Here is a 27833-nt window from a genome sequence, read left to right on the forward strand (position 1 = left end):
AGGTTCCCCTATAATAGCAGTCTGGAGGTTCCCCTATAATAGCAGTCTGGAGGTTCTCTATAATAGCAGTCTGGAGGTTCCCCTACAATAGCAGTCTGGAGGTTCCCTATAATAGCAGTCTAGAGGTTCCCCTATAATAGCAGTCTGGAGGTTCCCCTATAATAGCAGTCTGGAGGTTCCCCTATAATAGCAGTCTGGAGGTTCCCCTATATTAGCAGTCTGGAGGTTCCCTATAATAGCAGTCTGGAGGTTCCCCTATAATAGCAGTCTAGAGGTTCCCCTATAATAACAGTCTGGAGGATCCCCTATAATAGCAGTCTGGAGGTTCCCCTATAATAGCAGTCTGGAGGTTCCCCTATAGTAGCAGTCTGGAGGTTCCCCTATAATAGCAGTCTGGAGGTTCCCCTATAATAGCAGTCTAGAGGTTCCCTATAATAGCAGTCTAGAGGTTCCCCTATAATAGCAGTCTAGAGGTTCCCCTATAATAACAGTCTGGAGGATCCCCTATAATAGCAGTCTGGAGGTTCCCCTATGATAGCAGTCTAGAGGTTCCCCTATAATAACAGTCTGGAGGATCCCCTATAATAGCAGTCTGGAGGTTCCCCTATAATAGCAGTCTGGAGGTTCCCCTATAATAGCAGTCTAGAGGTTCCCCTACAATAGCAGTCTGGAGGTTCCCCTACAATAGCAGTCTAGAGGTTCCCCTATAATAGCAGTCTGGAGGATCCTCTATAATAGCAGTCTGGAGGTTCCCCTACAATAGCAGTTTAGAGGTTCCCCTATAATAACAGTCTGGAGGATCCTCTATAATAGCAGTCTGGAGGTTCCCCTATAATAACAGTCTGGAGGTTCCCCTATAATAGCAGTCTGGAGGATCCCCTATAATAGCAGTCTGGAGGTTCCCCTATAATAACAGTCTAGAGGTTCCCCTATAATAGCAGTCTGGAGGTTCCTCTATAATAGCAGTCTGGAGGTTCCTCTATAATAGCAGTCTGGAGGTTCCCCTACAATAGCAGTCTGGAGGTTCCCTATAATAGCAGTCTAGAGGTTCCCCTATAATAGCAGTCTGGAGGTTCCTCTATAATAACAGTCTGGAGGATCCCCTGTAATAGCAGTCTGGAGGTTCCCCTATAATAGCAGTCTAGAGGTTCCTCTATAATAGCAGTCTGGAGGTTCCCCTATAATAGCAGTCTGGAGGTTCCCCTATAATAGCAGTCTGGAGATTCCTCTATAATAGCAGTCTGGAGGTTCCTCTATAATAGCAGTCTGGAGGTTCCTCTATAATAGCAGTCTGGAGGTTCCTCTATAAGAGCAGTCTGGAGGATCCCCTATAATAGCAGTCTGGAGGTTCCCCTATAATAGCAGTCTGGAGGTTCCCTATAATAGCAGTCTAGAGGTTCCCCTATAATAGCAGTCTGGAGGTTCCTCTATAATAACAGTCTGGAGGATCCCCTATAATAGCAGTCTGGAGGTTCCCCTATAATAGCAGTCTAGAGGTTCCTCTATAATAGCAGTCTGGAGGTTCCCCTATAATAGCAGTCTGGAGGTTCCCCTATAATAGCAGTCTAGAGGTTCCCCTATAATAGCAGTCTGGAGGTTCCTCTATAATAACAGTCTGGAGGATCCCCTATAATAGCAGTCTGGAGGTTCCCCTATAATAGCAGTCTGGAGATTCCTCTATAATAGCAGTCTGGAGGTTCCCCTATAATAGCAGTCTGGAGGTTCCCCTATAATAGCAGTCTGGAGGTTCCCCTATAATAGCAGTCTGGAGGTTCCCCTATAGTAGCAGTCTGGAGGTTCCCCTATAATAGCAGTCTGGAGATTCCTCTATAATAGCAGTCTGGAGGTTCCTCTACAATAACAGTCTGGAGATTCCTCTATAATAGCAGTCTGGAGGTTCCCCTATAATAGCAGTCTGGAGGTTCCCCTATAATAGCAGTCTAGAGGTTCCCCTATAATAGCAGTCTGGAGGTTCCCTATAACAGCAGTCTGGAGGTTCCCCTATAATAGCAGTCTGGAGGTTCCCCTATAATAGCAGTCTGGAGGTTCTCTATAATAGCAGTCTGGAGGTTTCCCTATAATAGCAGTCTGGAGGTTCCTCTATAAGAGCAGTCTGGAGGATCCCCTATAATAGCAGTCTGGAGGTTCCCCTACAATAGCAGTCTGGAGGTTCCCTATAACAGCAGTCTGGAGGTTCCCCTATAATAGCAGTCTAGAGGTTCCCCTATAATAGCAGTCTGGAGGTTCCTCTATAATAGCAGTCTGGAGGTTCCCCTATAATAGCAGTCTGGAGGTTCCCCTATAATAGCAGTCTAGAGGTTCCCCTATAATAGCAGTCTGGAGGTTCCCCTATAATAGCAGTCTGGAGGTTCCCCTATCACAGGGGTCCTCAAACTTTTTAAACGGTGGGCCAGTTCACTGTCCTCGGACCATTGGAGGGTCGAAATATAGTTTAAAGGGATTCTACCATTAAAATCACATTTTTTCTCGATAACACATAGGAATAGCCTTAAGAAAGGCTATTCTTCTCCCACCTCTGAGCGAGGCCCGAGGCCTACAAGTTTCACCGCCTGCGCTGGAAGAAGACACATGAAGATGACGTTCCAGAAGAAGATAGAGGCGGCACTGGAGAGTTCTCTCGCAGCATTGGGGACGCCCTCAGTGCTGCGAGAGAACCCATATGCATACCGACAGAAAACGGAATTGTAACTGAACGGCGGCGTGGAGAAGACATCTAAAGGTAGGAGAAGAATAGCCTTTCTTAAGGCTATTCCGACGTGTCAACGACAAAAAAAAGTTTTTAATGGTAGAATCCCTTTAAAGCTGACCGCCCGACGGAATGCACACACCAAACACAAGTGTGAATGCCCCCTGAGGTGTTATTTATCCTACAGTAAGATATTATAGTGCTTACTTCAGGGGGCACAGATAGGGTCTGGGGTCCAGGAAGTCAGCAGGCACTAAACCAAACCAGTGAGGTGGCTTTGCCCACTGTAATTTGGGCTGCTTCGGGTCAGGTCACATTGCTATGGTGACCTGACTGACAAAGTGACACAGAGATGTGGCGATGTGACAGGAGGACACAGGCGGACACCGGAGGAAGAGCAGATCGCGCAGACATCAGGAGCGGTGCCCTCCAATAGGTAAAGTGAAGCGCGCTACATGGCCTGGCCCGAGCTCCCCAGGAGCTTCATTACAAATGCACGCCTGCCAGCAGGCCAGACAGGTATGCTCGGCTAGCCGCATGTGACCTGCGAGCCGTAGTTTGAGGACCCCTGCCCTATAATAACACTGAAATCTCAACAACCCCCTATAACTGCTGATTTAATAGACAGAAATATAAAAAATTTCTGCAAAGTTCATTCTATACCTGAATAGGATTGCTTTAGCCGCCTGTGCTTGGATTTCTGTAAGTCCCGTTTAGCTGTACGTGGCAGAAATGCAGAAAATGTTTCCTGAACCAATTTTATTTTTCTATATATTTCATAGGGGAAGTAAAAATACAGAAAAAAAAATTGTTGCAAGAAGCTATTGCGTCCCCCCAAGTGCCATTCTTAAAACAGTTTTTTTTTTTTTAAATAGTTGAAATGTTACTTAAATTAGGATTGTTTTATAATCATTTTCTGCTGACACGTTCTCTTTAGGTCATCGCACTCACTAGTCTGTCGGGATCCAAGTTCTGCAGCTCTGACGGTCAGTAAGTGATACAAGGTCCAGACAGAACATGGGTAACCCCGAAACTCCTGCTTGGAGCCCTGACACCAGACGAAGTTGGCATGTGGAGTCAGTACAGCATTCTGTGTCTAAAGTGGAGAAAAGAGCATTATGATACTGAACATTAAGTATTACAATGACTGTTAAAGGGGTTTTCTGGACCCAAATAGATTTTATATACTGGTGACCTCTCCACAGGTTACGTGCAGCAAAGCAGTCCTGTCCATCTTGGGGAAGTGCAGCTTTGTTCTATTACTTGTATTGGAGTAGACGGCACGTGCGCCCCATCCACTGCTATAGCTTCCGGCAACCAGACGCTGCAGGAAAGCAGATCTGCGTGGGGTCCAGGTGTCAGACCCCCACAGATAACATACTGATGAGTATATATATTATACTGTGGATAGGAATACCTCCCAACTGTCCCGAATTCCACGGGACATTCACGGATTCGATGTCCTATCCTGCGGTCCCGATCGGCGGGAGGTATGTCCCGGTTTCAACTCATCAGCATCCTCCGTTGAATAAATAGGCGATTAAAGCAGAAGCTGTCACAGCTCAGCTCCTGCTTAAACGCTGCGCTTCGGCATGTGTAGGCGCGATGTGATGACGTCACATCGCGCCTACAACTATGTGAGTGAGTGAGACTGCGAAAGAGCGGCGGGGGAGCGTTGGAAGGGGAGTAGAAGTGGTTTTTTGTGTTACACATTCAGGGGAACATAGTATAGGGGGCCCATGAAACTGGAGGCATATGAAGGGGAGGGGGAACGGCAGGACACTGGGGCAGATGAAGGGGGGAGAGAACGGCATGAAACTGGGGGCAGAGATGGGGGACATGAAACTTGGGGCAGATGGAAGGGTGACATGAAACTGGGGACAGATATGGAGGGGGGACATGAAACTGGGGACGGAGATGGGGGGACATGAAACTGGGTGCAGAGTTGGGGGGGACATGAAACTGGAGACAGATATAGAGGAGGGACATGAAACTGGGAACGGAGATGGGGGGACATGAAAATAGGGTCAGATGGAAGGGTGACACGAAACTGGGGGCAGATGAAGGGGTTATATTAAACTGGGGGAGAGATGGAGGGTGGCATATAATTTATGGGTGACTGTAGGAGGATTATACTGTGTGTGGGCACATGAAAAATGAATGAGAATGGGCGGAGTCAACATAAAAGTGGGTGGAGCTAAATTTGCAGTGGCAGATGAGCGCGCTGCTCATTTTGTCCCTCTTTCTGTTCTTCAATAGTTGGTAGGTATGTGGATAGGTCATCAGTATTTGGGGTATTTTAACATATTACTTAGGCCATGTTTGCCACTGTGCAGACCCTAAAGGGTGGACAAGGTCTCAATCCAACTTACATGATTTTTGACGTTATTTAGAACATCTTCAATGTCCTTATATAGCACCATCTTTGTTCTTTGTTTGTACAGCCATGGGTGCAGGAAATCCAGCAGATTTTTCAAGTAGGGCCGAGCAGGAAAGTACTGCAATAGAAACAGAATATGAAGACACGATGGTGCTATTGGACTGCAGCAACATATTCATTTATCCATTCATAAGTCAGGTGAAAAAAATAAAGAAATGCAAAATATACCAAATGAAATACAAACGTCAAGAACGCAATACCAAAAATAAAAACATTTACTGGGTGTTGAACTAATCCATGACTATGGGGTTACGGTTTATGATAAAATACATTCAGTTGGCTCCCTCTAGTGGTTACTTTATATAAAGACACTGAATTAGTCACTTGTCCGCTTAAAAAAAGCGACTCCTTAGAAGTTTTTCATTGATGAGACCCCTTACCGATCACTAAAACAAAAGGGCAAACTTAATGCTGTGCCTGCTCTCGAAGAACCCGTCTACAGTATATAGAAGCAGACTGATAAATCTCTATATCCCATAGATTCCTGGGCCCCATATACAGTAGTGAGATATCAGGACTGTTTGCAGTAATTTTTGCTTATTGAGTTTCGCTCTTACAAGCCTGGTAAGTAGAGGCTGTTTTCTTACCGGGCCAGTATAGCCTCAGTATATGACCCAGGGGAAAGCTTATGACTTATGGACCAGTCTACAGAAATCTCCATAGCCCATAGATATCACAGACATGTCCGCTCACCTTATATACTATATAACATCCATCATTACCTTTTTCAGTACGGAGACATAGTTAATCAGCGCTCGGAGGCGATCCCCATTGAATGAGGTGTATCGGGCCACCTCAACCCGTAGGGAGTAAGAGATAGAGGATTCCAGATCCACCATGTAGATAGCAGACCTACAAGGAGAGAATAAGGAGAGGAGAGTCTAACCCATACGAAGACATAACACAGTCATGGCCATTGGTAGAACAGCTTTCTTCAGGATCTGCCATCTAATGTGTATAAGGGGCATCTGGACATCCTTAAAGGGACTCTACCACCACCAAAATGACTTCTAAACTTCTTATATGCTATTGAAGGTGCGGTTAGTGTCTTGGTACAATCTGAGGAATTCCACTTACATGTCGTATCCAAATGAGCTGTTTGGTGTACTGGGGGCAGAACTGCACCTGCTACAGCACCCATTTACTTTTGTGGTTGTTACCCAGTACCTCCCCCAGAGAGAAAGACAACCATGGACAGGGAATTGCAGTGTCCACAAAATCTCCTTTATGTATAGCAGCGAGAGGTTATAAGAACTAGCGAGACTTTCCATGGTTCAGTCTGCGCCGCCAGGATTTATTGGGAATTACTAAGGGAACGTATGAGGAGTCTGAGGACACGCGTGTGCCCACTCCAGAGGCAACTTGCTATTTTGCCTAATATGTCTCTTAAGTAAAAAGATGTTTTGTTTTTTGTTTTTTTTTTTTGCATTTTTTTAAAAAATTACTGTCACTTGTAGGATTATTTGCTTTGGCGGTGATAAATCGTCTATAAACAGTTATAAATGTTGTGCAAGTTCTTAATATACTCATGACTAAAACCTTGTGTGGACGCAATACAGATCGTCTTATAGCTGAGAGTTTGTTACAATTGTATCCAATCTAGATAAACGTCTAAGAACCAAATACATCAGTAGTAGAAGTCTATTGCAGTATTGGTGTTGATAAAATGTCATGAACCCTCCTAAGTACTGCTAAGGCACCGCCATGTTGGATGCCACCTTGGTAGATTTAACTTTAAAGTCTTGTGTAAATGAGGCGGTTGGTGCACTGGGGGCGGAGCTTCAGCTTTATTGGTACCTGTTCACAGGCTTCCGGATCACTGTGTCATCTACAGGGTTTGCAGACCACTCAATGAGATTGACAGTAAGTTTCCTCACCCCAGGAAGTGAGCGCAGGAACTTTGTATATTCGGCACGAGACTCTTCCTTCCTGTAAGAAACAAGTAAGTTGACAACCGACAAACCAAACTGGCAGACGTCCATGGCCAGACTGATGGATACTCACAGGTTAATTTTACTAATCGATCCGTTCCTACAGAGAATGAAACCAGATGGGAATGACGACACCTTGTAGTGCTCTACAAGTTCAGATTGTTCCGACAGTACCCTTCGTACTGAGACCCCATGATATTGTACCATGTCCAGAGCAACCTGAAAGAGAGTCAAAATTCAAGGAATATTTATTAGTCTGACAGTTGTATTCAATAGAGTAGTATCGTCTCATCAATCCAAGGAAGAACAGGCCAGAACTCTAATATCCAGCACAGACGCTACTATGCAGAACACAGCCATGTCATGCTCACCCAAGCGCTACGGTTCCTTCTACCAGTTTATTGGTGAAATCTATAAATCCATACTGGTCGTCTATTTTAAAGTGATCCCAGAAAATGCCTTTAATTTGAGAAAAATAAATCTTGATATGACGCTGTCTGGTAGAGGGAAAACACTTGCAGGAAAATACGACAGTATTCTGCCATAGTATACTCGCTGTGTCATATTACACCATAGAAATGCGCCATCTTGTGGACTACAAAACATACTACAGCACTCAGTTATTATGACAATAATATATCCTAGGGCAGTGATGGCGAACCTATGGCACGCGTGCCAGAGAGGGCACGCAGAGCCCCCTCTGCTGGCACGCGTGCTGTCGCCCTGATCGCTCACTAACGGCGAATCCGATGCAGGATTCCCCGTTAGTGAGCGATCGCTGCCTTCAGCTGGTTGTGCAAATGCGCATCCAGCTGAAAGCTGTCAGTGTAGCTCAGTGTAGGCCACGCGTACTACGCGGCCTACACTGACTACAGAGTGTGACCTCTGAACAAGCGCGGGCGTGATGACGTAAGTCATCAGCGCGCGCAGTGAACAGAAGAGAGAACACCCGGCAGCTCTTCAGGTAACTATATTGTGTTTGTTTGCACTGTCAGGGGAGGGGGGCAACGGTAGACATTTCATGTTGTGTAGGAGGGGGCTACTGTAGACTTTCATGCTGTGTGGGTAGGGGGCTACTGTGGACCATTTTATGCTGTATGGGAGGGGGCTACTGTGGACCTTTCATGTTGTGTGGGAGGGGGCTACTGTAGACTTTCATGCTGTGCGGGTAGGGGGCTACTGTGGACCATTTTATGCTGCTACTGTGGATCTTTCATGCTCTGTGGGAGGGGGCTACTGTGGACCATTTCATGTTGTGTGGGAGGGGGCTATTGTGGACCATTTCATGTTGTGTGGGAGGGGGCTACTGTGGACCAGTTCATGTTGTGTGGGAGGGGGCTACTGTGGACCAGTTCATGCTGTGTGGGAGGGGGCTACTGTGGACCAGTTCATGCTGTGTGGGAGGGGGCTACTGTGGACCAGTTCATGCTGTGTGGGAGGGGGCTACTGTGGACCAGTTCATGCTGTGTGGGAGGGGGCTACTGTGGAGTATACAGGTATAATCCTGTGTGGGGGGCCACTGAGGGGCAGATTGTACTGTGTGTGGGGGCCACTGAGGGGCAGATTGTACTGTGTGGGGTCCCCTCACTATGTATATCACACAGTATTTGTTTTATAGCAGACGTGAAATTAGTACAGGATGTAATAACATTGCACGGTAACTATAAAACAGATCCTGTGCGATGTAAATAGTGAAAATTAATTGTTTAAAAGTACAGAATGCAGAGACCTTTACCTTTCAGTACAAGATCTGTAAAGCCCCAGTCACATGACTGTAATTTGTGGGTCCGCAATTGTGGACCCACAGAGTTTTAAGGTTAAATTGCCGTGTTGGCACTCCGTGATAATTTATTTGGTTTTGGGTTGCAGTTTAGGCACTCGGTCTCAAAAAGGTTCGCCATCACTGTCCTAGGGAATAGGTTTATATACCTTTCCAACCGCATATAGAGAGGGGACAGAGGGCAACGCAGAAACACTTAAAGGGTTATTTCATCAGCAATAACACCGTTTAAGTTGTGTCCACCATTGGGAACATCGGATTACCCTAGGTCCTGCTCCTGGTATTCCAGGCAAGACCAGCTGTTTGAAGTCAGGCCCCACCGCTGCTGCAGAAGGAATGTAATAAAGGCCAAGACCCAACATTGTGGAAACACAGCTTTTTTTTTGTTGTTGCAGGTTTAGTTGCAATTTTTTGAGCCAAAGCCAAGAATGACTACAAAAGGAGTGGGAAATATATAGGAAGCTCTTATACTTCCTCCTTCTGTTCACTCCATTCCTGGCTTTGGTTTACAAAACCGCAGTAAACTCTGCAACAAAAAAGCTGCGTTTCTGCAACGTGGGGCCTCAGCCTTAAATGGTAACCACTGACATGAAGGACAATTTATAAACGGCTAGTCAGTAGATATAGAGCGGACTGTCTATATGGGGTATGTACAGTAGATAGTGGCTGTCTTCATGAGATACCTAATGTATCACAGTATTACAGAAGCCTATATAGAGTTCTCTATGGATGTAAGACTATTAGTAGACCATTTAGCAGTTTGGCGCACACTTCTTACCTCTCTTGCTGTGTAAGATTCGACATTTTCGAAAATCACAGCTAGGTACGATTCATCATCATTATTCTCAAAAAAATGGTCAATCTCAGGGGCGCTGCAAGAGAAGTTCAGAGTGTTCAGTGAACAATACAGCACAAGACTTAAAATATTATATGGTACGGTCCAGGGTGAACTATGTCTACTTTAGGCCCCACCTTAGGGTATTGTCACATTGGGAGAATTTCTTGGGTTTCTATGCAATATGCGAACACATCCTGAAGTCTCATCCGTAGGAGCTCTGAATGACGGCAGTGCTAGTGACCCAGGCATGACATGGTACCCCCTAATATCACAGTGATGATAGGTGACCCCATTGCGCCGCTATATTCCTACCTTATAGGTCCCAGGGGAGGACACGCAGGCGGTGGAGAGTCGATTTGTGCTTCTAGTCTATCAATAATGAATTCTCTAATCTGTTTTGGGTCACGATCTGCAGAAATAAGGAGGAGGATAAGAGGCAAGATGAGGTATTTAAGAAGTATTCTGCTCACTTACAAGGGGTTAACCTTTTGTGAACAGTATACCCTTTGTTGTGAGCAGAGCTGAGCTGTACATGTGCTATCTCCAACAGTTCCCACTAAAATGAGTGGGGAAGCAATGCTATGACTAAGGGGTTGTTCGCCTTGAAACGCGTAAGCTATAAAACTCCCCACCAGCCTTTCGCTTTATAAGAAGTTACATTTTATTTATGTAACAAGGTGCTGCATTGCACACAATGAATCTTTGGTTTGGACATCAGGTAGCCACAAGGATGAGCTGTAACCTTTCTTTTTTCGGTTTATATAGGGTGCAAAATACCCCAGTTCCTGTGATCACTGGGGAACCCATCAGCGAGTTACCCCATATCCTGTGGACTGAGGTACCCCTTTAAAGGCTATGGACACCTTTACAACTTTTATTTTTACTGTGCCTCATACAAGAGGCCAAAATACTGAAAAATTATTGAGGTATAAACTTAAAAATACAAAAAAAATAAGCAAGAGTTCAGAGGAAAGGACCACTGAGTTTTAATAGGACCCGAGGAGGGGCAATTTCTTGGTACAAGTATATAAATATACCCTCAGATGTAACGCAACTCGAATTCATGGCACACTAAAGTGACTCCAATCACTAACATCAGGGTGACGTGGTGATCTTTGGTCATGTGATGGGAATCACAGCCATAATCGGCATGTATCCTAGCCTTGGTTTTAGAAGGTACAGGCTATGTTTTGTTGCACCCAAGTCTCTTCCCTCCCACCATAAATGAACAACAGAAAAAAAACATACGATAAAATCTGATGCCATCCGACGGGTGCTGTGAGTAGGTATTGAAGAACTGGAGCAAAAAAACAAAAACAAACAAACACACAGGTCAAGCGGGCTTTATAAAGATACAGTCCTATGAAAAAAGTTTGGGCACCCCTATTAATCTTAATCATTTTTAGTTCTAAATATTTTGGTGTTTGCAGCAGCCATTTCAGTTTGATATATCTAATAACTGATGGACACAGTAATATTTCAGGATTGAAATGAGGTTTATTGTACTAACAGAAAATGTGCAATATGCATTAAACCAAAATTTGACCGGTGCAAAAGTATGGGCACCTCAACAGAAAAGTGACATTAATATTTAGTAGATCTTCCTTTTGCAAAGATAACAGCCTCTAGTCGCTTCCTGTAGCTTTTAATCAGTTCCTGGATCCTGGATGAAGGTATTTTGGACCATTCCTCTTTACAAAACAATTCAAGTTCAGTTAAGTTTGATGGTGGCCGAGCATGGACAGCCCGCTTCAAATCATCCCACAGATGTTCAATGATATTCAGGTCTGGGGAATGGGATGGCCATTCCAGAACATTGTAATTGTTCCTCTGCATGAATGCCTGAGTCGATTTAGAGCGTTGTTTTGGATTATTGTCTTGCAGACATATCCATCTCCGGCGTAACTTCAACTTCGTCACTGATTCTTGAACATTATTCTCAAGAATCTGCTGATACTGAGTGGAATCCATGTGACCCTCAACTTTAACAAGATTCCCGGTGCCGGCATTGGCCACACAGCCCCAAAGCATGATGGAACCTCCACCAAATTTTACAGTGGGTAGCAAGTGTTTTTCTTGGAATGCTGGTTTTTTTGGACTCCATGCATAACGCCTTTTTGTATGACCAAACAACTCAATCTTTCATCAGTCCACAGGACCTTCTTCCAAAATGAAGCTGGCTTATCCAAATGTGCTTTTGCATACCTCAGGTGACTCTGTTTGTGGCATGCTTGCAGAAACGGCTTCTTTCTCATCACTCAACCATACAGCTTCTCCTTGTGCAAAGTGCGCTGTATTGCTGACTGATGCACAGTGACACCATCTGCAGCAAGATGATGCTGCAGCTCTTTGGAGGTGGTCTGTGGATTGTCCTTGACTGTTCTCACCATTCTTCTTCTCTGCCTTTCTGATATTTTTCTTGGCCTGCCACTTCTGGGCTTAACAAGAACTGTCCCTGTGGTCTTCCATTTCCTTACTATGTTCCTCACAGTGGAAACTGACAGGTTAAATCTCTGAGACAACTTTTTGTATCCTTCCCCTGAACAACTATGTTGAACAATCTTTGTTTTCAGATCATTTGAGAGTTGTTTTAAGTAGCCCATGATGCCACTCTTCAGAGGAGATTCAAATAGGAGAACAACTTGCAATTGGCCACCTTAAATACCTTTTCTCATGATTGGATACACCTGGCTATGAAGTTCAAAGCTCAGTGAGGTTAAAAAAACAATTTTGTGCTTCAGTAAGTCAGTAAATGTAGTTAGGAGTATTCAAATCAATAAAATGATAAGGGTGCCCATACTTTTGCACCTGTCAAATTTTGGTTTAATGCATGTTGCACATTTTCTGTTAGTACAATAAACCTCATTTCACTCCTGAAATATTACTGTGTCCATCAGTTATTAGATATATCAAACTGAAATGGCTGCTGCAAACACCAAAATATTTAGAACTAAAAATGATTAAGATTAATAGGGGTGCCCAAACTTTTTCATAGGACTGTATGTGATGTGTAATACATACATGAGATCTTAGGAGAAAAAACTAAACAAGACGCTTACCTTCATAGTGGGGAATCCTGACACTCCAAAATCGGTACAGGTCTTACTATTGGACTCTAGGCCACAGTCTAACACCGCAAGGTACACCACAGGCCTCCAATCTGTAAAGAATCAGCAGAGCATTAGCTGTAGGTCTGAGCCTACACAACGGGTTTACTTGCCATTATAATAAGTCTTACTGAAGGAGTTAATACAAATCTATATCTTCATTGACATTGTATACTGTGATGGAGTTAAAGGATCCAAGCGTTGTCTCAGAGTTAAACAAAGTCATGTAGCCGTTGTAAGCCGATGGCCGGCCAGGTAATGGAGGGGGTATACATCTCACCCAGACTACTAATGTGAGTGAGATGAGAAAACTCCAGAAAGAATGTTTCTCAGCAGATAATTCTGTCTGCTGAGTGTTATTTCAAAGTTCCGGTTACTGGGCTGGATTTTTAGGAATGGCAGGTAGGTTGGTAGTGGGACCTGTCATTCCACCCCCCTACAGCCCACACTTTGGGGATGTTCCGGCAGCGACTCAGCTGTTGAGAGTCTCCTCGTCAAGGAGGCTTAAGAAGCCAGCTCCAGCAGCAGACTGGGGACAGAGCTGGGCTGCAGGGCCAGCTGGAAGGTCACACTGTGGGAGCTGTGTCTTGTGCCATTCAATTTTGCTGTTAAATCTGCTATTCTAGGTGAGGTAACCTATTTATGTGTGTAGTTAGAGCCTAGCCGGGCAGGTATTTATTTTTGTATTGTTTCCTTTGTTGCTGCACTACCTTTTTGAATGAAAATAAACTCTACCTTTGTTTTGGACTAAAGAAACTGGACTTGTGTGTCTATGCCACCCCACCTAGCAACCCCAGATCCTGACACCGTGTACGGTTTAGTTGTCCGCCTTTCTGCCACCAATGCTCGGATGGTCCCTGCCAAACTGTTTGTTATCTTAGGCTAAGGAGGTTTTTCACAGAATGCCGTTCTCCTTCCACTATACCTATTGGGAAACCATCAGGGTATCTGTAGAAATAATTGACATGCTGTGATTTCCAAAACCTCAACCGCATCTCCACTGCACGTATTTTTCCACAATGTGTGGATGGGCTTTGCTGTAAAACAGTACGGTTTTTGCCACATGGGGCTCTGGCCTTACAGTGACCACATGGCATCCATCAATGTGACCGCTACAATCAGTCACTGGCCTCAGTGGTCTTGTGCTGTACGCCGCTAAGAGAAAGTGATAGTTTACGTTATCGCGATAAACAAGTAAGCAAAGCCCGTGAGGGACCCCATAATGGCAGGGGACTGAATAGGTAACTATTAGAGATGAGCGAACAGTGTTCTATCGAACACATGTTCGATCGGATATCAGGGTGTTCGCCATGTTCGAATCGAACACCGCGTGGTAAAGTGCGCCAAAATTCGATTCCCCTCCCACCTTCCCTGGCGCCTTTTTTGCACCAATAACAACGCAGGGGAGGTGGGACAGGAACTACGACACCGGGGGCATTGAAAAAAATTGGAAAAAGTCATTGGCTGCCGAAATCAGGTGACCTCCATTTTAGACGAATAGTGGATTTCAAATCCGGGTCATATGAGAATGTGAACTTTGTGACTATGAGACAGGGATAGCTGTACAGGCAGGGATAGCTAGGGATAACCTTTATTTAGGGGGGAATGTTATTAAAAATAACTTTTTGGGGCTCTATCGTGTGTGTAATTGTGATTTTTGTGAGATAAACTTTTTCCCATAGGGATGCATTGGCCAGCGCTGATTGGCCAGAGTACGGAACTCGACCAATCAGCGCTGGCTCTGCTGGAGGAGGCGGAGTCTAAGAGCGCTCCACACCAGTCTCCATTCAGGTCCGACCTTAGACTCCGCCTCCTCCATCAGAGCCAGCGCTGATTGGCCGAATTCCGTACTCTGGCCAATCAGCACTGGCTAATGCATTGTATTGGCGTGATGAAGCAGTGCTGAATGTGTGTGCTTAGCACACACATTCAGCTCTACTTCATCGGGCTAATAGAATGCATTGGCCAATCAGCGCTGGCCAATGCATTCTATTAGCTTGATGAAGCAGAGTGTGCACAAGGGTTCAAGCGCACCCTCGGCTCTGATGTAGCAGAGCCGAGGGTGCGCTTGAACCCTTGTGCAGCCTCGGCTCTGCTACATCAGAGCCGAGGGTGCGCTTGAACCCTTGTGCACACTCTGCTTCATCAAGCTAATAGAATGCATTGGCCAGCGCTGATTGGCCAATGCATTCTATTAGCCCGATGAAGTAGAGCTGAATGTGTGTGCTAAGCACACACATTCAGCTCTACTTCATCGGGCTAATAGAATGCATTGGCCAGCGCTGATTGGCCAGAGTACGGAACTCGACCAATCAGCGCTGGCTCTGCTGGAGGAGGCGGAGTCTAAGATCGCTCCACACCAGTCTCCATTCAGGTCCGACCTTAGACTCCGCCTCCTCCAGCAGAGCCAGCGCTGATTGGCCGAAGGCTGGCCAATGCATTCCTATACGAATGCAGAGACTTAGCAGTGCTGAGTCAGTTTTGCTCAACTACACATCTGATGCACACTCGGCACTGCTACATCAGATGTAGCAATCTGATGTAGCAGAGCCGAGGGTGCACTAGAACCCCTGTGCAAACTCAGTTCACGCTAATAGAATGCATTGGCCAGCGCTGATTGGCCAATGCATTCTATTAGCCCGATGAAGTAGAGCTGAATGTGTGTGCTAAGCACACACATTCAGCACTGCTTCATCACGACAATACAATGCATTAGCCAGTGCTGATTGGCCAGAGTACGGAATTCGGCCAATCAGCGCTGGCTCTGCTGGAGGAGGCGGAGTCTAAGGTCGGACCTGAATGGAGACTGGTGTGGAGCGATCTTAGACTCCGCCTCCTCCAGCAGAGCCAGCGCTGATTGGCCGAATTCCGTACTCTGGCCAATCAGCACTGGCTAATGCATTGTATTGTCGTGATGAAGCAGTGCTGAATGTGTGTGCTTAGCACACACATTCAGCTCTACTTCATCGGGCTAATAGAATGCATTGGCCAATCAGCGCTGGCCAATGCATTCTATTAGCTTGATGAAGCAGAGTGTGCACAAGGGTTCAAGCGCACCCTCGGCTCTGATGTAGCAGAGCCGAGGGTGCGCTTGAACCCTTGTGCAGCCTCGGCTCTGCTACATCAGAGCCGAGGGTGCGCTTGAACCCTTGTGCACACTCTGCTTCATCAAGCTAATAGAATGCATTGGCCAGCGCTGATTGGCCAATGCATTCTATTAGCCCAATGAAGTAGAGCTGAATGTGTGTGCTAAGCACACACATTCAGCTCTACTTCATCGGGCTAATAGAATGCATTAGCCAGCGCTGATTGGCCAGAGTACGGAACTCGACCAATCAGCGCTGGCTCTGCTGGAGGAGGCGGAGTCTAAGATCGCTCCACACCAGTCTCCATTCAGGTCCGACCTTAGACTCCGCCTCCTCCAGCAGAGCCAGCGCTGATTGGCCGAATTCCGTACTCTGGCCAATCAGCACTGGCTAATGCATTGTATTGGCTTGATGAAGCAGTGCTGAATGTGTGTGCTTAGCACACACATTCAGCTCTACTTCATCGGGCTAATAGAATGCATTGGCCAATCAGCGCTGGCCAATGCATTCTATTAGCGTGAACTGAGTTTGCACAGGGGTTCTAGTGCACCCTCGGCTCTGCTACATCAGATTGCTACATCTGATGTAGCAGTGCCGAGTGTGCATCAGATGTGTAGTTGAGCAAAACTGACTCAGCACTGCTAAGTCTCTGCATTCGTATAGGAATGCATTGGCCAGCCTTCGGCCAATCAGCGCTGGCTCTGCCGGAGGAGGCGGAGTCTAAGGTCGGACCTGAATGGAGACTGGTGTGGAGCGATCTTAGACTCCGCCTCCTCCAGCAGAGCCAGCGCTGATTGGTCGAGTTCCGTACTCTGGCCAATCAGCGCTGGCCAATGCATTTCTATGGGGAAAAGTTAGCTTGCGAAAATCGCAAACTGACAGGGATTTCCATGAAATAAAGTGACTTTTATGCCCCCAGACATGCTTCCCCTGCTGTCCCAGTGTCATTCCAGGGTGTTGGTATCATTTCCTGGGGTGTCATAGTGGACTTGGTGACCCTCCAGACACGAATTTGGGTTTCCCCCTTAACGAGTTTATGTTCCCCATAGACTATAATGGGGTTCGAAACCCATTCGAACACTCGAACAGTGAGCGGCTGTTCGAATCGAATTTCGAACCTCGAACATTTTAGTGTTCGCTCATCTCTAGTAACTATTGCCCATTTCATTCCATTTCCTATCTCCGGCCAATTTTTTTTATCTCAGAAATCCCACTAACTTTACGTTCACTCCTGCATTCAGGTTTACGTTGTTTGGGTTCATTTGGAGACCCAAAAAACGGGAATCCAATCCGAAAAAGCGGTTACTCGCGGATCCCATAGACAATAACGGGGTCCATTTGGTTTCTGCCCAAAAAATGCACAGAGAAAAGTCCTGCTTCTCTTAGCATTTTTCAAGCAGAATGGGGAACAGAATCTCCAAATGGCAATCAAATGCAGATGAGGCCCCACATTGCAGAAAAGCAGCTATTTTTGTTGCAGATTTAGCCGCATTTTTTTTTTTTTTTTTGAGCCAAAGCTGTGAGTAGATGGAGCAGAAGGGAGACGTAGAAGTACTTTGGCTCAAAAAAACACAGCAAAATCTGCAACAAAAAAAAGTTGTGTCCCGGGGCCACACGGTGGCTCAGTGGTTAGCACTGCAGCCTTGCAGCGCTGGAGTCCTGGTGTTCAAATCCCGCCAAGGGCATAAAACCATCTGCAAGGAGTTTGTATGTTCTCCCTGTGTTTGCATGGATTTCCATCCCATATTCCAAAGACATACTGATAGGGAAAAATGTACATTGTGAGCTCTATGTGGGGCTCACAATCTACATAAAAAAAAAAAAACGGGACTGGGTTGATATGCAGGATTCTGTAGGGTTGGGTTGATATGTTGATTCTGGTGACCCTATCCTATCTAACTGTAGGGTCAAGTTGATATGCTGAGTTCTGGTGATCCTACCCTATCTATCTGTAGGGTCGAGTTGATATTCTGGGTTCTGCTTACTGACTACCTTTGAGCAGAAAGTGAACTATTAGACACAGATTCAGTATAGGCTGAATGCCATCCATGCAATTATTTCAACTCCTTCAGGTTGCATTGGTAAACCACTGAAAGACATGTAAAGGTTCTCAAAGATAGTTGCATTAGGACTGGAGGTAACCATGTGCTCCACCTTGTCACAATCATAGGCTGTGATTGCATGCACACCCACAGGCCAATTTATTAGGAGCACCACCCCAGGAATGGATTGCCTGTTCAGGCGGATAAATGGAAGAACTGGTTTATGCGATTGATAATTGATAAGTGAACACATGGTTGAAGGATATTACGGTTTGTACTGTCGTGAAATGGAGGTTGGATCATGGAAGAGATGGCAAATACCAGGCTGGAAGACTGGAAACAACTGCATGGTCAGATAAAACTTGTCAACTGCTTTGCCATGTTGGTCCATGGACCATGACTGGACATCAACCTATGGATCCATCTACTCTGTTACATAGTTTCAATGGTCCACACATTCTTCAGGTCCATAGAAATAATAACGTTGTCAAATTGACACTTTACCACATACACAGAGCCACTGAGGCTATTAGCTTATCGCTCTTGAGCCCCTGGCAAGCAGATGATCTTTAAGTTGTGGTCACCTGATCATTTCACCAGGGGAAATATAATATTACATGGAGGTCATTCCGATGAATGAGCTGGTTGTCCCATACTGGACAAGTGTCACAAGGGTGATGGAGCGTGTCATATCCCGCTCCATGAAAACTGACTGGAACTGAACCCCCCCCCCCCCCCATTACACCAATGTACCATGGGAGGTGCCTGCAAGCCATATGGGTGCCTTCCATTAAAAATTCGAACCCCCTCAGCCTACACACTTGGTCATGTGCATGAGCCTAAGACTTGATATAGGCCAGGCCTTTTTCTGGTAAGACAACCCCTTTACTTAACAATTCAGACTTGCAGTATTGCACTAACTAGAATATCCGACTGTTCATGTTGGATCTATAGTTATGTCACATCTTGTTTTAGTTATTATATTTCTGACTGGCTTGACAAGGGCAACAAGGGGGACAGCTTGTGAGACATAAGATGTGGTTTGAATGGGCCGTTTTGTTGTAAAATTTTGACATGGATCACTGGGATAAATTATTGTCAGGCTGTCTATTAGTACATGTGGGCCAATGAGCTGCATTCAACTGCGTGGGCTGTCACTTAATAGTAAAATTTTGGAAAATGTTGATACAAAAAGCCTTGTGTCCTAGGCCTGCTATACACAAGATAAAGGTCAGTGGAAATCGCTAGTTTTGGCCACTGCATCCAACAACCAAAGCCTTACTTATGTCTGTCAAAAAGCTGATCTGTGGCGTAGGACATTTTTTTGGTGGTGGTTTGGCCAAAAATATAAATATATGGCATGATAGGCTGATCATTTGCAGAACCAAAGTATTTGCTTTGTAGACTGCTCCCCCTCCCCAGCCAGGTGGTTTAGTTGGTTATGTTTATTATGGAATCATTTAGGCGAACAATCCCACCATCATGGGCAGCTTCACAAAAATATTCAAGGCTATAATGACATATAATTTCCCCACAACATCCCTACCGATCCATCCTACAGGACAGAAGGGAAGCCATGGAGAGGGGAGTGGGGATGAGTGAGCAGGAAGTACAGGAGGGAAAAGAAGAAAAAAAAAAAAAAAAGACAGGCTTAGGATACATGCACATGACTTATCTGGCATGGATTACATCCATGTGAGCAACAATAGGACCTGTCCTGAGTTTTGCCCCATACACAAGGCTGTGGAAATATACTGTTGTGTGTATGGGGCAACAGAAATGGATAGGTCAAAGTGCTAGCTGTGAGAAACATGGCTAGCACACTGACAATGCACATGGTTGTGTCCAAAAGGCCTTAGTTTGATGCTGCAGATAACAAAGTACTTTCTATCACAATCAAAGTACTTTACTCACATTGGTACTGGTCAGTGCTCCCTTATACATGTCCTGCATAGTCCTAGGACTGTTTCTGAATCACAGACAGTTACAGAGCGGATTCTCCTGTACTTACTGTGTGCAGTGTATGGGATCTAGTTTGCACCCACCAGATCAGGGAGAACTACATACTCTAGATATAGCATGCAGTCGGGAAAGCTGCAAAGGACTACAGAATATAAGCCATGTAATGTCCGGAAATAATATGCACAAATAACAGCTTATGCTATAAAGTCAACTAAAAGGTCAGGTATGATTTAATAAGGAGATGTTGTGACTCACTGTCTGGCTGTGTAAACTAGTTTTAATCTTGAGGTTTCATTATAATGTATGAGATCCTTCATACAGACTGTTATAATTGTGTCTCCACTCAGTGGCGTAACTACCGCTGAGGCAGCGGAGGCGGCTGCCACAGGGCCCGGGCCATTAGGGGGCCCGGTGACAGCCGCTACTGTTGCAGATTTTTTTTATTTTTTTTAATAGGCCGTTACGGTCCCTATTCACTTGCCGATCCTGGCTGGGCCGGGATTGGTAAGTGAACCGCGGGCCCACAAACACTATCATTATACTCGGGGGTCTTTGCAGACCCCCGAGTATAATAATCGGAGGCCCGTGAGAGGTAAGAAACATAAAAAACAGTGTTACTTACCTCTCCACGATCCTGCCAGGCCTCCGTCATTCGTGTCTGACGTCTCTGACGTCACATGACCCAGGCCTGCAGGACAAGAGCAGCGGCCGACAGCCTAGGAGCCGGGGAATAGGTAAGCAACTGTTTCTGATGTTTTTATTCCCCCGGGTCTCCGATTATTATACTCTGGGGTCTTTTCAGACCCCAGAGTATAATAATTGTTTATGGGTGTCCACAGTGGGACATATGGGGACACTATGGGGGATAATACTGTGTGCAGGGGACACTATGGGGGATAATACTGTGTGCAGGAGACACTATGGGGGTTAATACTGTGTGTGCAGGGGCCACTATTGGGGGATAATACTGTGTGTGCATTGGACACTATAGGGATTAATACTGTGTGTGCAGGGGCCACTATTGGGGTTAATACTGTGTGCAGGGGACACTATTGGGGTTAATTCTGTGTGTGCAGGGGACACTATTGGGGATAATACTGTGTGCAGGGGACACTATGGGGGATAATATGTGCAGGGGACACTATTGGGGTTAATTCTGTGTGTGCAGGGGACACTATGGGGGATAATACTGTGTGCAGGGGACACTATTGGGGTTAATACTGTGTGTGCAGGGGACACTATTGGGGATAATACTGTGTGTACAGGGGACACTATTGAGGATAATACTGTGTGTGCAGGGGACACTATTGAGGATAATACTGTGTGTGCAGGGGACACTATTGGGGATAATACTGTGTGCAGGGGACACTAAAGGGACATAATACTGTGTGCAGGGGCCACTAATGGACATAATACTGTGTGCAGGGCTTACTAAGGGACATAATAGAGTGCGGAGGAGGGGGTCGGTCGAGTTCTTCGGCGTCAGTTGTTTTTTTTTTTTTTTTTTTTTGGGGGGGGGCATGTCAAAAGTTCGCCACGGGGCCCCGCCATTCCTAGTTACGCCACTGTCTCCACTATTGCAGACACATAATAAGTATACAATGCAGTATATGGTTTTTGCAGTATAAAAAGTATATGAAAATATATACCACCATGCCGAAACATATCCACTGGGTCCATAGTGGTCAACAGACATGTGTAAGGTGTGGAGCAATTCCCAACACATATCATGTACATACAGTGCAAGTGCAGAGGGAGACTTTCTTCACATGGCCTTAATCCATTGGTCCCCATCAATAATACAGCAGCATTATGGATAGAGGGATTTGTTTTCTAACACTGAACATGTATTTGCCGGGTAGGACTGCATTTCAGAAACATGCTCTGTGTGATTTCCCAGACTCAATGCATCTCAGGTGAGTTGAAGTTAACTTGAAGTTCATTGATCACTGGGATGTAGCGAGTTCTGGCAAGCAGTGGTCAGTGCAGGATATGCAGCCGCCATATGGACTGTATAACTACAACTGGCCGACTCTAGCCTTAGGCTGCAGTACCACCATCGTTGTGTTCAGGGACTCAGTCCTCCATTCCGCTCACAATTTGCGTAGGGAAAAGTCCAGGCGGAAACCCAGTGGACCCCATTATAGTCTATCATCAAATTATCAAATTCACCAAGACCAGCGTAAAACAACAGTCTTGATGTGTTTTACAAACTGCTGTGTGACGCACAAAATCTACCGTCACATGGTCACTTTTCGTGTTTATGTGTACTTTCCCAGAACAACCAGCACCTCTCCAGCTGCAACTATTACCCTTGGCCTGAGAATAGACATCAGCTTGTGACTGGCCGTACTACAGTGTATTGTACTTGCAGATTTAGGTTTATTATTTTCTCCGTAGGATATCAATAATCACAGTGAACATTTTTAAGCTGAAACTGCGTATGTTCTTGTGCCAGGAAGTTTTATAGGGGGAAAATCTGTGTACTCAGCAATGCCTATTAACTCCCCGATACGCCATACACACTATAATGCTTATAATAAATCTTCGCCTTTTATTTGTCATGTCTTTTTTGGGGTCTTAAATGAACTGTGCGTCTGTTCACACAACGGAAAGTGAACAGGAATTTGAGGCAGCCTTCGGAAATAAAGAAGGATCTGCCACTGACTTCCATTGAAACATCTGACTAGAATTTGGAGCAGATTTCGAGGAGGGATCTGAAACAGGGCCTACGGCCTCATGCACAGGACCGAGTGTGCAGGCCAAGGCTCCTCCGATTGGGTCGTCCGATGCTCTGTTCCGTTCCGATGATTATAGAGCAGATCCTATCCTGATCCTTAAATAGACTCCGGCCCACCGCTACGCCGAAACTGGAAGTCCTCCGTACGGCTCAGGAGGAGATCAGCAACTCCCGCACAACACTGCAGAGGTTTCGGCCTGCCTCCCGAGACCTGGAAGTGGGGACTCAGGAGCGCAGCCAGGAGATGGCCGGCAGCCTCCAAATAGTGCTGCAGAGGTTCCGGTCCTCCTCATAACTGCAAGCTCCCAAAACCAGAAAAGCTTCAGAATGAGCCGCATAGATGACATGCAACAGCGACCCATGTAAGTTTCTGGTTTTTATATGGTATAATTATCTAAAGTACTCAGGATCTATTAATACAAGAGGCGGAAACCACCCTGTACACTTCATTCCCAGCAAGTGGGTCCACCCACTGTAAACAAGCCGGGATCACGTACATACATGTGCAAACATTTGCTTTGCCACAAGAAGTTCTCTGACCCTGCTCCTCTTGCAACACAGGTCTGGGATCAGCGGGGTTTAGTAACAAGTTCCTGCCAGTAGAGAGATGGCAGGTGAAAGTGCAAGTGACCGATTTCATACATTAGCCTTGTTTTTTGCAAATAACATTTTCTTCATCATAAATTTAGGAATGACATTACGCTTATTTAGCTACATATATGAACGAGGTCACGGCTTTCATGTGTCATATTAAAATATGACATCTTTCCACAATAGAAATCAGAGGCCGTGACCCTGGATTACTGCGATATATGTGCTGTGGGGCCACAATAAATTTACATCAGGATTACCCCTATCGTCTCCAATGAGACCAGTCCTGTAGAATATAAGAGTATACCTGCTGACATTTGCTCAGGAGGTTCCAGTGTACATCAAGTAGGAATTGGCGAAGATTTCCATTTTAAGGCTGCCGACCCATGTGGCGTAGACATCCCGACTTGCACCGCAGTGTTTTACATTAACTGCAAAGTGAATGGGATTCTAGCTAATCCCATCCAAACATTGCAGAAAATAATCCGCAGTGGAAACGCTGTGATTGCCCTATAGGTACAATGGAATCAGAGAGTCTGCAGAGGAAAGCTCTGCAGACTTGCTGTGAAAAGCGCTGCGGGAAAAAACGTGATAATTTCCAGTGCGGGAAAAACTTTTTGGCTGTAGGTCGCTTTTTGGGCTTTAGTGTAACTCACACCAGAAAACCAGTTATAAAGGTGCTTTCACACGGAGTAATCGAGTAGTCGAATATTGAGGCTCTACTCGAAACGAATATCGATTCTCGAATATTTCACTGTTCGCTCATCTCTACTCCATAAAGGTCCATTCACACGGAGTAACGTGCCGCGTGACCTGGCACGTATATGGTGTGTGAGATTTTGAGCGCCGTAAAAGCTCCCATTGATTTCAATGGGAGCCTGGATCGTATACGCCGCGTTATTTTGCGGCCGTGATTTTGCGGACAGGGTACCAATATCAGAGTAGTGGGGATAAGACACCTGGCACCCCAAAGACCAGTCTGCAGCATGTAGATGAGCCCTGTAACCTCTTCACTGCTTACCAAGCACTGGGCCATGCCCTACAGTCCTATGAAAAAGTTTGGGCACCCCTATTAATCTTAATCATTTTTAGTTCTAAATATTTTGGTATTTGCAACAGCCATTTCAGTTTGATATATCTAATAACTGATGGACACAGTAATATTTCAGGATTGAAATGAGGTTTATTGTACTAACAGAAAATGCGCAATATGCATTAAACCAAAATTTGACCGGTGCAAAAGTATGGGCACCTCAACAGAAAAGTGACATTAATATTTAGTAGATCCTCCTTTTGCAAAGATAACAGCCTCTAGTCGCTTCCTGTAGCTTTTAATCAGTTCCTGGATCCTGGATAAAGGTATTTTGGACAAACAATTCAAGTTCAGTTAAGTTAGATGGTCGCCGAGCATGGACAGCCCGCTTCAAATCATCCCACAGATGTTCAATGATATTCAGGTCTGGGGACTGGGATGGCCATTCCAGAACATTGTAATTGTTCCTCTGCATGAATGCCTGAGGATTTGGAGCGGTGTTTTGGATCATTGTCTTGCTGAAATATCCATCCCCGGCGTAACTTCAACTTCGTCACTGATTCTTGAACATTATTCTCAAGAATCTGCTGATACTGAGTGGAATCCATGCGACCCTCAACTTTAACAAGATTCCCGATGCCGGCATTGGCCACACAGCCCCAAAGCATGATGGAACTTCCACCAAATTTTACAGTGGGTAGCATGTGTTTTTCTTGGAATGCGGTTTCCTTTTGGATGCCATGCATAACGCCTTTTTTTATAACCAAACAACTCAATTTTTGTTTCCAAAATGAAGCTGCCTTGTCCAAATGTGCTTTTTCATACCTCAGGCAACTCTATTTGTGGCGTACGTGCAGAAACGGCTTCTTTCTCATCACTCTCCCATACAGCTTCTATTTGTGCAAAGTGCGCTGTATAGTTGACCGATGCACAGTGACACCATCTGCAGCAAGATGATGCTGCAGCTCTTTGGAGGTGGTCTGTGGATTGTCCTTGACTGTTCTCACCATTCTTTTTCTCTGCCTTTCTGATATTTTTCTTGGCTTGCCACTTCTGGGCTTAACAAGAACTGTCCCTGTGGTCTTCCATTTCCTTACTATGTTCCTCACAGTGGAAACTGACAGGTTAAATCTCTGAGACAGCTTTTTGTATCCTTCCGCTGAACAACTATGTTGAACAATCTTTGTTTTCAGATCATTTGAGAGTTGTTTTGAGTAGCCCATGATGCCACTCTTCAGAGGAGATTCAAATAGTAGAACAAGTTGCAATTGGCCACCTTAAATACCTTTTCTCATGATTGGATACACCTGGCTATGAAGTTCAAAGCTCACTGAGGTTACAAAACCAATTTTGTGCTTCAGTAAGTCAGTAAAAAGTAGTTAGGAGTATTCAAATCAATAAAATGATAAGGGTGCCCATACTTTTGCACCGGTCAAATTTTGGTTTAATGCATATTGAGCATTTTCTGTTAGTACAATAAACCTCATTTCAATCCTGAAATATTACTGTGTCCATCAGTTATTAGATATATCAAACTGAAATGGCTGTTGCAAATACCAAAATATTTAGAACAAAAAATGATTAAGATTAATAGGGGTGCCCAAACTTTTTCATAGGACTGTATGTAGTGGCTTTGTTTGGCATTGAAGATCAATCCCATTCATTGAATGGGACTGAGCAGTAAAAAGACAATGTGAATGATAAACTTAATACCACATGGCCTGTGATGCAATAAGCAACCACAAGCCTAAGGGTATTTAAACAAAATGCATGTCTCCCAAAACCCCTATTAAATTTACAGTAAAAAATATGCAAATCTATTCTCCGGGATGTAAGTAGGAGAACAGTGCCTCTGTATACTGCCCTCTAGGGGAAGCCCCCTTAACATCATGCATGACACAGTTAATAAGCCTACTGACATGATGCGGGGTTTATTGCCAAACTAGTATTTCTATTCCAAAAGGAACAGATTCCCAGATTTTTTTTTTTGCATATTTTTACCCAGAATCCCTAGCGGAGCAGGAATGACTTAAGTCTCCGTACGCCTATGTAGGCACACATTCTCCCTAATGTGTATGATTATCCCCTATTAAATTTACAGGATTACATTGCACACGGACAGAATAATCCGCAAGAAGAACATTTAGGTTTTGGTTCCACTATCTTGGGGTATAAATTTGGCAGGACTAGCACACATCTGCTTATACTATATGTTATATTCACCAACCTGCTAATTATTGTGTATTTAGGGTTGTGCATGTGTTTCCTACCAAATACCGTCAGACATAAAATACAGTCAGTGAGCGACTTGTTCCATTCCACGTTTGCAGTCTAATCCATCACAGACGACACAGGAAATACTTTTCCTTCTAAGAAAGTCATCTGCCCGCATGTTCTAGACTAGAAGGCATTCCTCATGCTGCAAAAACTAAATACATGTAACCTTCTATAACAAGTCATTTCACTTTGTCTATCCCGGCCATTGAGTCTGCCTAGTAATTTCATGACTTCCGGTAATCTGCCATACTTATAAAGATTAAGTATAGAGTGTTTTCTATGTGACGGCATAATCCGGGGATATTCTGTCACCTGACACATCAGTCTCAGATGTATCACGAAATACAGTATATTAGTCTCATTACGTAGACACACAACACCATGTGCAATAGAAATCTTAATAGTAGAATACTAGTCTATACTTTAGAGTCAGTTTTGCCGGAGTTTGTGCTGCCATAATCTTGCACCAAATTCCCAAAACTCCGGATTTCGTCCGTGAAACTCAGTCCATTTGTGGACCAGATTTACCAGCCTGAACAGTATGTCGGGAGAGGGAGTCCTAGCAGTGTAGTTATGTATGATGTTAGGAGTCCCTGCATCCTAGTGACATACACTAGTGTGCTAATGCGGCCGTGCAATGGTTGTACATCACATGGCTGATATTTACTGTCATGTGAATAGAGGGATAGATGAATAATATATATTGTCAGGGTCTGGGGTTTCTAGGTGGGGTGGCATAGACACACAAGTCCAGTTTTTTTTTAGTCCAAAACAAAGGTAGAGTTTATTTTCACTCAAAAAAGGTAGTGCAGCAACAAAAGGAAACAATACAAAAATAAATACCTGCCCGGCTAGGCTCTAACTAACATAGAATAGGTTACCTCACCTAGAAGAACAGAAATCCAAAAAGTCAGTTGAATCATTCAGCACACAGCTCCAAAAATATGATCTCTGTCAGCTCTCCAGCCAAGCTCTGCTGCTGGAGTTGACTTCTTAAGCCTCCTAAACGAGGAGACTCTCTGCAGCTGAGTCGCTGCCGGAACATCCCCAAAGTGTGGACTGGAGGGGGGTGGAATGACAGGTCCCACTACCAATCCTACCTGTCACTCCTAAAAATCCAGCCCAATACTGAGTGTTTACCAAAATGCTCAGCAGACGAAAGTTGTCTGCTGAGAACAAACATTCCTGGAGTTTTCTCATCTCACCCACCTGAGTAGTCTGCCTTCATTACCTGACCAGCCATCGGCTTACAAAATTATATATATATATATATATATATATATATATATATATATATAT

The 27833-nt window shown here is 44.9% G+C and overlaps 1 protein-coding gene across 2 annotated transcripts in view; it reads right to left on the minus strand.

Annotated features, from left to right (window-relative positions):
* The window catches only part of QSOX1 (quiescin sulfhydryl oxidase 1), a 146977-nt gene that overhangs the window by 108489 nt on the left and 10655 nt on the right, over nt 1–27833 (minus strand). For both annotated transcript variants that reach the window (XR_012717482.1, XM_075287904.1), the window contains exons 2-10: nt 12756–12856; nt 10945–10993; nt 10009–10105; nt 9637–9730; nt 7152–7297; nt 6945–7076; nt 5870–5999; nt 5080–5205; nt 3659–3803 (exon numbers count right to left, since the gene is read on the minus strand). Coding sequence is in view for 1 of the 2 variants with exons in the window: in XM_075287904.1 (XP_075144005.1) it covers nt 3659–3803; nt 5080–5205; nt 5870–5999; nt 6945–7076; nt 7152–7297; nt 9637–9730; nt 10009–10105; nt 10945–10993; nt 12756–12856 (1020 nt within the window). In the remaining variant the exon portion in view is untranslated. The remainder of the gene's footprint in view (nt 1–3658; nt 3804–5079; nt 5206–5869; nt 6000–6944; nt 7077–7151; nt 7298–9636; nt 9731–10008; nt 10106–10944; nt 10994–12755; nt 12857–27833) is intronic.

This window comes from Leptodactylus fuscus, chromosome 9 (assembly GCF_031893055.1).
Source record: "Leptodactylus fuscus isolate aLepFus1 chromosome 9, aLepFus1.hap2, whole genome shotgun sequence".
Classification (NCBI taxonomy): domain Eukaryota; kingdom Metazoa; phylum Chordata; class Amphibia; order Anura; family Leptodactylidae; genus Leptodactylus; species Leptodactylus fuscus.